Genomic DNA, 12393 nt, shown 5'->3' with positions numbered 1-12393 from the left:
ATTCGTTTGTTTCATGTAAGCCATTTTAATTACTGTGATAAATTCGTCTTCTTAGTATCCCCTACGATCGTGCTTTTTGTGCATTTCTACACGGTACTGATTAATAAGTAAGTGCTATCCAATGATTATCTGGTTGCTTAGTATTACTTAATCCAAATCAAACAACTGCAGTATCTATCCCCTATTTACATGCAAGGTGCTACTGTGCTTTAATGACGGCTTCGGCAGATTGGATCGGTGTTAACTGGAATTAAAAGCACCTGACTAACGATAAAAATAATATTTGAAGGATGATATCAAGCCTGAATATCGTGTTTCCTATGCTAATATTGCTGCCATATCAAAAAATCTTTTCAGTACTATAAATTTCATTTATTATTGCAAATGCAAATATTGGAATAATGTTAGACTTGCTGTGTCTGCTATGTTTCGTTTGTGTTATATTCCTTATTCGTACAATGGGGCAACATTATCAAGCTCTGTTGTAGAATAGCCTACAACAGGACAGCCTCGTTTGCGTTCCTATTACTCAGTTGTAACAAACAGGGTTCTTTCCGAAGGCATTGGCCCATGACCTACAGCAAGACGTCCCCTTTAGTTCAAGTGACTCCATAGTAGGAACTTGTATGGTAATAATCATTGATGCTTCTTTGACGACAGTATCGAGTAAATTCGCATAAAAATAAAATAGGCGCGTTTGATATGGTCATAATTTTACATTACCTTAATGAAAGACGAACGTAAATTCTTAAGTTAACCATTAGTGATGTCAAAAATGTATCAAAAAATTATTTTTACTCATAGAACTTTTTAAACTTACTTAAACTTAAACTTAAAACTGACATAATACAATCAATGAATATTGACATACAATAGCAAAACATCATAAAAAATGATGAATGCAACAATCTAAACAACAACGTTAAAGGACGTAACACTGCAATTCGAATAAAAAATGTTACCATCTTCTATATTTTTTACCTTATTGCTTTGTGCATTAAGATTATCATTGCTTAGTCTACAACCTGTGTAAAAATATTTGGACTAACAATTGCGTCGAAAGCATGTATAGAACGGCTTCTTCACAGTAGCGTGGTCTATTGAAAGTAATGGCATGCTTTAAAGCTATTTACACAATGCATCCTTTGTATTTTATATTGATTAATCGATCGCAATCGTTTCACTAGAGCAGTAGTTGTTTGTATTAATGTATAAATGTAACAAAAAGATTGAATTATGTTTTGAAAAAGTTTGTGTTTAAACCAACTGAACTAAAAGAGTCAGCAGTCTATAAGGCAGCACAGATTTTGTCACAAGGTCCTAACGTTAGAGAAGACTGTACTCACTCAGCGTGTGAAGATCTGTGTAATACATGGTGACATTTTGATCAGCTTACAAAAATGTCACTCACGTCTGAACGTAAAATCAGGTGTGTCAATCGATCCTGGCTAAGCAAGTGTTGCTTTTCATTTATAGCAGTGCTCTCCCTTATCTGTGGACTCGATTTTGGTAGCCTGCTGTGCGGTTGTTCCTCTGAAAAACATGGTATTGCCCGAAAATGGCTATGCATTCCGTTCAGACTATTTTTCGCGATGAATCTCATCTTTCACGTGATTCAAACCGGCTTATATATCTCGCTTAGGGTCTCGGTAACAAAGCAACTAAGCGCAACCGACATCTTTACTATGGCCTATTACTTCTGCGATCTCCTGTTAATAGCGCAAACGGCCAGATCCCTGTGGCAGCATCAAGAAGCCCTTAGACACTTGTTTCGGACGGAACATCTGCACCCCTTTCACGGAACAATCTTTGCAGCATGGTTTTATAACTGGCTGACCTCAATCTTATACAACCTTATTCATGCTATCCTTACTACCAAGAGAGTTAACTTGTATCACGTCGCGCTAACATCTACATACATCCTCGGTTTATGGAGCTCCGTACACGTGCGCCAAGTGGAATGTCTGGCTATCATCATATATATGCAAGGTCAGGTCATACTCAGGTGTCGACTCCGACAAGCTGATTTGATGTTCACGAGCACTATACGAACAGTACAACTGTCCAAAGTTAAGGCAGATATTCGGGGGATAACTTCGAGTCTAAATGCTACGTTCGGTACATTTTTGGCCCTGCTGTACCTGCAAGTCTTTTCGAGACTATATATTGTCTTTGTTGATGAAGTTGCTCCGTTTAAGAAGGTGCCAGTGTGCCTCCGTGTGATGCGACATATAAATCTCCTGTTCTTAGCTTGTGGCCTATATTATATGGCCTGTGTTGGAAGCGATGTCATTAAGCTTTGCCGTCGCACAGCGTACAGGTCAGCCTGTTTTGAACTGTCAATGATTAGTTCAAAAGAGCAAATCTTTTTACGGAGGACACTGGCCTATGACGATCAACAGGATGCGTTGACAATCTTTGATTGCTTCGTCCATTCGAAAGCCACTCTAGTCTCTTATCTCGGCATGCTTGTAACCTGTATGGGAGTGCTCCTTCAATTTGATTATAAACTTATGGCAACGTTTGACAGATCGAAGCTTACTGTACTTGCCTTAAACATGACCACCAAATAGATGGAGGGCCTTGCATATAATTCCGGGGCAAAACCAGTTGTCAACCAGTTGTGTAAACTAGCCTCGAATGTTAACAGTAGTGTGAGTAGTTCCCTCAAGATGGTGCAGTGATAATGTATTTGCCTAAACCTATGAACGTATAAGATAGTCTCGATTAGAAACTGGGCATTGATCCAGTTCGTTTCATGCTGTTGCTAGCGGCCTAAACTCCCGTTTAATGGCATACTGAACCTAAAACTAGAAGTAGTTATCCGAGGAGTCGCAGGAAATGACCCATTAGGGCAGGCCTCGTAGAAGTTAATCGAAGATATCTTCGCAGAAAAGACTGAACTCGAAGAGAAATTATTTGAAGGATGAATGACTGTTTCGGCGTTATACTAGTTTTGCCCGGCGGTGTAGACACAGTTATAAAGGCTTTTCTGTATATCTTCGGATGGGAAAAACAAAAAAAAACAATTGTAAAAATCAAATGCGTGAACGGAATGAGAGGTGCAAGTATCATCATCCCCATCTACTCTGACGCCTCGAATCAGCTCATCAAGCTCTTATCACGATGAAAGAGGGTCCCCACTGCTGTGCATTACGAATCCATGTATCTGTACTGGCCATCCTTATGGTCTGGTTCAAATGACCTCGTCAGCAGGCGCGTTATTACCTCTAATATATTTCTAACCAATTCTATATTAAAGTGACTTCATATAAACAAATATCTAGGAAATAGACTAAGAGCATCATATCGCACTAATAGTGGTAATAAAAGGCTTTAATATACTAGTTAATATTAAGTGGGACAATGACTAAAGACTGAGGCTGTCTCTGTACATGCGCGACTGTTCATAGGCCTGGAAACCTGTTGACGAGCCTATTCGAGTTACTGACAGTACCTAGTTTTGATTTTTGGTTATGGTTTGACTTTGGAATGAAATGTCGCTGATTCTCAGGTTGAATCATTTTTCCACCAAGACATAAGGTTTAAAATACTAGTTGGACTTGATAGCGTTGAAGAAATCTACAGTTCTATAATTTTCATCTAATAGAAAATTTAATGGAATACATATGCTATGTTAGACACAAGTGAACAAAGTTACAAATAGTAAATCAACGCGATGGTAGGGATTGTGTGAGTAACTAACAACGTAATACGAGCATGAATGCAAAAAATATGCAGTTCAATAATCTGCGATTTTGTATGGTTTCTTCATTCGGTATCGAGAATCATCTTTTTTTTTGTTTTCCTTGTTTTGTTGGCCTTAAACTTCGTTTGTAGCTCAATCTTTACGATATTTAGAAGTTTCAAGCCTGTATCGCATTATGCAATATTCTTGTCGTACCTAAGTTTTCGTATTGCGTGGCAACATCATGAACTTGACATGGTGCAGAAAAAGGTGCATTCTACCGTTAATGATGTATTATTTTCTTGTTGATAAAAACTATTGCCACGGATGCCAAATGGCACGCTTCAAATCGAATTGGCAAACAAAAGCTGCCCGTCAGGCCACAAGGTCTATCATTAAAGCACTCGATTACGGTGACACATATGTATATGAATTACTATTAACTCATTCAGAAACTGGCCCTTGCGTATGCTATTGGCCTGCAAACGCTAAATTGTAGCGAAGGTCTCATATCTAACTTTAGATGGCAGGTAGGCTCGGCTTTCGCTCTCTGTATTTTTGGCACCTGCTAATTTTATCTATTTAACAACTATAATTCATAAGTTTAGCTATTTCATTTAGGCAAAACAATCAAGTGCTCTAAATGTGTTCAATATAAGGCACTATTCAAACGAGTTCGCTACAGCTAAAGCAGCCATTGTTTAAGGAGTATTTTTTTTATAAAATCTACAGTACTTCCTTAAAGCTACCTACTTGATATAGTTGATTACACTGACTCTTTGACGTTGCGTATCTATATACGCTCATTTCTTCGAGAAACATATTGTGTGTTGAACACTAAATTGAACTAAGTAAAAAAAAGATTCGTTCTGTTTGCTTATTCTGCACATAGTATGTTCGTTAGGCCTCTCAGAACATAGGGGTCAGCACACTGGATTTGCCCCTGCTTCTCTTACTGTACGTGTTGGACCTAGCAATTTCTCAGCCAGTAAACATTTCAACCTGCAAAGCCTACTTATGAAAGGAAAGCATACGCTATTGAAAAAGGTGTATGTAAAAGCCAAAGCCTATGAAGAAAGCGTACGGAACGCGCACAAGCTTTGACAGCAAAATTTGACACCGCCGTACACATATGCACGAAACCTGAACGTGCTATTCGCCAAACCATTTTATCAAGAAAGGCATGCCTCACCCGAAGGCGACGTTTTGTAGGAAAGTAATTATAGTCGCAGTACAATTGAACGTACGGTCTAGCGATGTTTATTTTCTGCTGTATACGTTGCCAACCAGGCCGTTTTATTGGGCATAATTTACAGCGCCTAAGTTTAATTAAAGCTATTGAAAGGATCTAGGGTAAGCGCTTTATGTAGTGTGGATATCATACTTGACGACTTTGTTCTTTAGATGTTTTCGTTTAGATTTTCAGCTAAATACTTTCTCAATCTCGCCCTTATTTTGTCAGTACGGCACAATGCATGCCAAGCAACTGTATCGTTGTATAGCCGTTCTTACCGTTACCGTTTCTAACCGTTGCTTCTAACCGTTAACAATGTGGCTTCTAAGCACCATGGCAAGTGACAGATCTATTACAGTATTAGAACTATACTGTTCGGCCTTTGCTGATTGATGTATTGGTCAGAAGGTAACGCGTTGATAGAAGCTCAACTTTTCTAACAGCTTGGGAGCGACCACGAGGTCTAAGGCAACACGTGATTATCTTCATTTAATTTAGTCGTCATGGCCTCTAACAACATCAGAGGCCCCCCAAACACGTAATTGAAAAGGCGGATGACGACAACCACTTAATTGTAAACGTAACGCTTGTTGGCTATTTTATTGCTTGTGCCTTAACGCATTTATCGCCGCTTTACTGTTATCGCTTGCTTTTTTAGTATGTGACATGCTTCATAAAAAAAAATATGATAGATATGCTTCAAAAGTATCCATCTGTAATCCGTAATATGTTACGTTACAAAGTTATTTAAACGTAAGGCTTACGAAAGTAGCACAAAAGGGGGAAGAAAACGTCCGATAAATGACAGCGAAGTGAAGCCAAACGTTTCTATTTACACATGTAGGAAACATTAATTTTAAATCGCCCGCAACAACAACAACAACAACAACAATAGGATTTGATTTGCTCATAGTCACATGCTTAGGCATGCCTGTCTTATTTGATTGTAAAGTTGTAGCAATATTTGATCGATCTCTTTCCGTTAGTTAAAATGTACCAACGCCAACAGTAAGAGTACCATTTTGTTACGTCTATTACCCTTCTCTCACAACACCTAACTATATATAACATAAGACATGTCTGAATAGGCCTCAACAATTTCCGGACGAGAGATTATCTACATTCCTGATCTCGTCAACATTGTTTTTACTCGAATCCGCTCTCCGACAAACTTCGACTAACCTCGCAATCTGGTCGGCTAGAGCTACGCAATAGAGAAGTATTTCGAAATCGAAACAAATCAGAGGTTTCTAAAAGCAAACACAGTCACTCGAAAGAAGATCGCTGAAAGCAAAACGGGCCCAGTTACTAAATACATCATCTGTAACGTTCAACATCATAATATCTGAGAATGCTGTCAATGATAACACCTTCATGCACAACATCCATACATCCGTCGTAAACACACGAAGTCCGAAAATACCGAATGCAACCTAAGCTTAGTTATAATAATTTCGAAACTATACGAAGGTTCAATAAACAAAAAATGCTAAAATAAGCTTACCTCTTTAACGTCCTTCTTTATGCGACCCACCCTTACTCACAACGTTTAAATCACCTGGAGATTTTGATCGTAGAACATCTATATGGGACCGTACCTGATACGGTACTAGGTATATGTGTAATAATGCGGATTTCTTTCTTTCTTTCTTTCCTTCGATTATTTCTCACAACGAAGCACGAAAAAATCAGCTTTGCTTCTGCTAAGCATATGTTTGTGGCATTTTGAGAAATAACTCATACTTCAAACTTATTTTCATCGATATTTCGCATCGTCTTAAGTATGGTCTAGCTTAATCTCGGCTTGAAGTATCTACTATTAAAGCCCTGCATGAAAAGGGGTCTTGTAACTAGCCCGAAAATTACCGGTTCATTTCGCAAAATACCTCCTGTTCTCTCGTCATGGACAGAATGCCTGTTGACGCTGTCTGCAATTTCTTGCCGGCTAATGACTCTACCGCTGTGAAGACTAATTCTCTTCGACGCAGGGGCGCACAAGTCTAAATTGTAGTTTTTGCAGACATACGTTATAGTTCTCAACTTCGAACAAACGAAAGAGCTTGAATACTGGCTTGTCAACTGGATATGAAATTTACTAGCGAGTTCGAAATCAGATTTTCAGACAGATACTTACCTTTTACATCATATTGTCCGAAATATTATGTTATGTTTGCAATTTGTCATCTGTCTTGAGGGCAATGCAGTTGACTTTAGCAGTGTACCTTTTTGCCCCTGCGTTTCATCCTTATGATCACTATTGCTGACCTAGTACTCCTTTAACCAGTGACACGAGTGGTTGCACGCCACAGGAAGCTATATGTTCCTTCATTCATACCGTAGGGTCAAGCGCTACATAATTACGGCGAAAAATAATTGAAATTTGTTGACTCCGTGCAACTCATTCGCGATTTAAGCCTAATTATCTCCTTGGAAGTCTTATTCAGATAATTACTAGATTAGTAGCTATGACATGTGTACGCCTTGCATAGATATTAGTCCGCTACTTCATTGCTATATCCAGTTTATTCTCTCTAAGACAGCAGTGAAAATATAACTGATGGCAACATTGTCGAGGACTATCTGATACAATTCACAGATGCGTTGGACAAGATAACTTACCGACTTGTTCATTGCAATGCTTAAAATCAATTGAATGTATTTAAATTGTTCTGTACGAGCATTTTCGAGCATATTAAGCAGCAGCCTTAAGCGACGATACGGTTGTTTTGTATATGTCGAACCTTCCCATTAGGCGATAGTCAAACTGAAGGAGTACGCCTAGGCACGTTATTAGAACACCGACATACGAAATCAAGGTTGCTCTCGAATGCGTAAAACAATCTAAAATCATTAGCGAGTCCAACTCCTGGTCAAACGCCATATATCTTTTCAGATAGCTCTGTTGTTCCCAGTTCCACAACTCCTTAACTGCGATCGTGGCTGTACGAAATGCCGACCGTTTACAAATCTTGTTAATTTCGCTTCCAGCCGACGCCATTTGATACAAGATGGCCATCTGTAGTAGGGCGCCAATAAAAAAGGACCTTCCGGTGGATTTCAAGCCATTGTCCGATTCCAGAATACCTAGGACAAAACCAACATATAACAGCGCGAAAATGTTCAGGTAAAGAAGAGTTAGAATGGTGCCAAACGTCTCATTTAACGCAGCGGTTATGTCGCGAGCTTGTTTCTTGCCGCAGACAATCTTCTTTTGTAGCGATTGCGCCAACGCCCAGTCGATAAGCTTGAGTCGATGTTTTAAAACGATCTGGCCTTGTTGATACACAATAATCGCTAGAAAGATGATTTGCTTGACGTGCAGCCTGGTCCATAGGCCCGCTGCATTTAAACTATCTAGCAGGGGCTGTTCAGCCCATTTCGCATGGGAGTAGAGCGCGCACAGATAAATGTCACTCTGGACGAACCAAATGAAACAAATGAGCCACGTAATGAAAACAATCCCATATACGTGTCGGACGCGTTCCATCTCGAAAATGCTTCTCACCCTTGCCTCATTTAGCCATAGCGATAGCGCGGACACTGCCATAAGAACTAACTCATTTATATCGTAGACGATTCGAAACAGGTCACTTGCGCTTGCCGGGTTCGGCAGTGTGAACCAATCGTAAACCATTCGACCAGCTATATTCAATCCAATGTTTGCTACTGTCACAATTCGCATCGTCAACGTGAGGCTTCTTCGAAGGGTACGATCGTTTCTGCACTGGGAAGGGACGTGCAAGCAACGCGCAGGCTCTGGCGCAAGGTCGAGACCGTAGATCAACGCTAGAATCTGGATGAAATGATTGAAGCATTTCGATGATGACAAGTAATGCTCTTTACTTTGCCTACCAGTAAGTTCATGTTCGAGTGGTTCCCATGCCTGCATTGTGCCACTCTGCTTGTCGTTTATATTAGACGTTTCTTTGAGGTTAGGTTTTGCCTGCTCTTTCCACGCTGCTTTTATACTGCGAGCCTTTGGCTGCCTTCAGTACCAAAGCGCTAAAACACTTACCTTTTTGTAACAACTACAGCTTGATAACGCGTCTATCAGATCGTAACTTCCGCTGCGTATTGGTTTTTTTTTTGTTCGGATCACACGTAAGTAAATACCTTGATGTGAAGCTGAGCACTCTCACTTTTTCCCTCATACCTCAGTGAGTATTTTAATATGCAGTTTATAATTTAGGCGGTTTATACGATCGGTTTATATTTAAAATGGATCGACCAATCGATAAACAATAGACACATTTATTTACTGTAATTTGGTATTATCGGTCGAATAATTTTGTGCCCTCATAGGGAAATGCTACTTCCGGAAAAGGTGTCGTTCCCGTTCGCTCAGACCTTAAGTGCGTTCGACTGCACGAATAACCTTAAATAGGCCTTAAACAAATTCTGAGCCGGTGAGTGAGCAACAATTGTCGTTTACACTTACCGTGGTAAACTGAAAGGCCCGTAGCAGCTGTAGGATTCAGTAGCGTGTAAATTATGACGATGTGCTTGTCCCTATGTTAACCAATACAAACTAATCCAATGACTCAGATAATGGTCGAGAACTTAAAATATTGTAATTTTACTACATGTCGTACTTGAAAGTACAGATGGTGACACACGTGGTATGGCAGAGCTCGAGAACAGAGAGGATAATTGTAAACCTCATCAAAACATTTCACCAAACAAAAAGATCTTCAGGTCGACCAGAAAATGCAACAGGAGAGAACTGCACTATAATAACATAAATAAATTATCATCATTCAGGCGTGTAGCGATAGAGAGCAGCTTTTTGCATATATTATCTAGCTCCTTCAGCTGCGATTAGATTTACTATGACATCATTTCATCCCTTCATCTGTTATCACCGGTTTTTTTATTCGCGATAAAAAATTGGTCCGCTATTTTTGCTAGCAGCGGTGTAATTTCCGTAGTGACTGTAATCTTTGTCATTATAATAGATTATATATTCCAGACTTTTTCTCTATTGTAATTAGCTTTTCCTCAGGCATATCCAGCTAGTAAGCCATGCTTGATAATTTGTATTGATGAAAAGCCCCGGAATCTTCGTTCGTGCTCTACCGTAGACGATTTCACTAGAATACATTATTATTGAGTGATTATGTGTAGAGTACTCTCTAAATTTCTATCCTTTTATTAACACGTATTAAAGCTTTGTCTTGAATACGTCGTGACCATGACAGGAAGGTACACTGATGGAATGCTAACTATTGAGCAAGAGGAAAGGGTTTATTTTCTACACCCCTTTCTAAATACTCCTTTTTCCCTCACCCTTTTCCCTTTCTCTTTTTTAAATTGTTATCAAAATTGTACAATTTTGTGCCAGATCTACATGTCGGACCGCGTGACGCTGCTTAGCGGCTCGCGTTGTTCCGGCCTCTAGCGCTCCGTCGAGGCCGCACTCGATCGTGCTCTTCAGTGCCGCTGTGCCGCGGCGGCCCCGAACAAAGCCGCCAAGCAGACACAGTGTTTTCTAGCGACGACGATCTCAAACAGCGTCGTTGCTCCGACGACGACACCTTTCATCAATTTTTCTCCCTACCTGATCGATACGAATAGTGCTGTTATTGTCGCGGCTTATTTTAAGTTACCTTTGACCTAGCTGGCGCTTCGAGTGCGGCCCGCTACAAAGTATCGCTTATTGCAAAGCGTTGCATTCGTATTTTAGTCATAGTTCAGATTTTACTAGCGCTATGCTGTGCTGTGCTAAACGTTTTTACTCATTTCTTCGTGGGCGCTAGGAGGACAGGTAGAGCGCTTCCGATTGGTATGTTAAGAATAAATAACAAGCAAGAGAGAAGGTGGCTAAGGAAAAAAGCCGCGAAACCTATTACAAACTAACGCTTTTAGCCGCTCACACAAAAAAAAACGTTGTTCTCTAATGCAAACAATAGTTTTAAGCAGGTCGTAAATGTCTATTGCCAGGACGCAACTCGAAGCCATGCCATCGGAGGGCCAAAAGCAAAGATTCACTAGTACTGCGGTTCTTTCTACGGGCATTAGCTTTTATTTGTTGTTTTTGAGGCGAGAGACATGATATTATCGCATCGCAATTATTTAGCTAAATTGCTTTTGCCAAATCAAGATAAAAAGCGGTTTTAAAGGATGGCTCACTCCATCTATCCGGGCGGTTATCATAGTGAATATTGCTCTATATCATATTGGACGAGTAGTATATCTATCGGTGGATATTCGTAACAAAAGAAACAAACGCTAGGGGGGCATCTACGTTGCCAATGACATAAGTCCTATGGCTCAGGGAGTGTGTAGTCAGCTACGGTGTAAGCCAAAAACACTTAAGAATATGTTCACCGAAAAATGCTGCCAATTTCACAATGGCATTGTCCCTAATCAGTGATTTTGTTGTGGTTCGCTGTTTTGCTTATGTGAAGCCGTCGGTCGTATAAGTACTACAAGCAAATCTGACAAAGCTGACAGGCATCATTGGCCATTAGTACGGATTATAATTTATCCAACTTTCACATCTACTGTTTACTCTCTACTTCAACAGATTATGGTGGCCTTCAGCAGCTACACTCGACGTTGGGAAGGGTTAGAGCTACACAGCTCATCGCAGAGAAAGAGCAGATTCGAGAACTGATACGAAGAAAATAAATATGTTTGTAGCAATTCTCATCTTACTATAGCTTCCTCCTATATATACCAGTGTTGTTTCGGATAGTCTCGAATGCAAAGACCACCCGATAATTTCTCGGCTGCGTCTATTATTTCCGACATGGCATGGCGTCGACTTGAAGTGATATTATGAAAATGTCCCGCTTAACCGCCCATCAATCAAGCAACCACCCTTGAGCTAAGCTGGGATAACCCCTGCTTTTCGAGTATTACGTCCGGTGGCGTTCATACGCCTGGCTAACTCCCGGTCTGAAACGAAGTCCATTTGCGCCCTGCTTCGAGCCTAGAACACAACGTGTCCCTGAGATTAGCAGGCACATACGTTACCCGCTAGGCTATCACGCGGACAAGATGAGAAAGCCTAAAAGCATAGAACCATTTAAGAAAGTGTCTCAGATTTGGTCATTGCCATATTCAGTTAACGATGTGAGACTGTGTTCTGTATTGAAGAAGTACGCTGATCTCTTATCTAGGTGTCCTGATCGCCTGTATAAATGTCCCACTCCAATTTGAGTAGCTACTTATGCCTAAGTTTGACAAGTACAAAAACTTGACTTTCTTCCCGAAGTGTACAGTTTCATACTGTTGTTAATTCTGCCATTTGTGTGTAGTCTATTTCACTCGCTTCACAATGTAAATATTGAATGTTTTTTCCACCTTTTCTGTAAATTTAACGCTGACATAAAGTTAAATCACTCCGCTCTGTGACATAAGCCCATTCGCGGTGAAGGTTCGCCGGTATTTGAATCCGATTAAATAAGATTTAAAATTATTGTTAGATGCAATCCGATTTGCATGTCCGGATATATTTCTATTTAGG

At 40.1% G+C, this 12393-nt stretch overlaps 1 protein-coding gene across 1 annotated transcript in view; it reads left to right on the top strand.

Moving 5' to 3' along the window:
- The first annotated feature begins 8684 nt into the window (after nucleotides 1–8684).
- Nucleotides 8685–12393, top strand: part of LOC111268708 (uncharacterized) — a 19513-nt gene continuing 15804 nt past the window's right edge. The window contains exon 1 of the mRNA XM_022847853.2: nucleotides 8685–8776. Within this exon, the coding sequence (XP_022703588.1) occupies nucleotides 8742–8776 (35 nt within the window). The 5' untranslated portion in view covers nucleotides 8685–8741. The remainder of the gene's footprint in view (nucleotides 8777–12393) is intronic.

The sequence above is a fragment of the Varroa jacobsoni genome, unplaced genomic scaffold, assembly GCF_002532875.2.
Source record: "Varroa jacobsoni isolate VJ856 unplaced genomic scaffold, vjacob_1.0 scaffold_1310, whole genome shotgun sequence".
NCBI lineage: Eukaryota > Metazoa > Arthropoda > Arachnida > Mesostigmata > Varroidae > Varroa > Varroa jacobsoni.
Note: the sequence above shows the minus strand (reverse complement) of the source record. Positions and strands in the feature narration are given on the sequence as shown.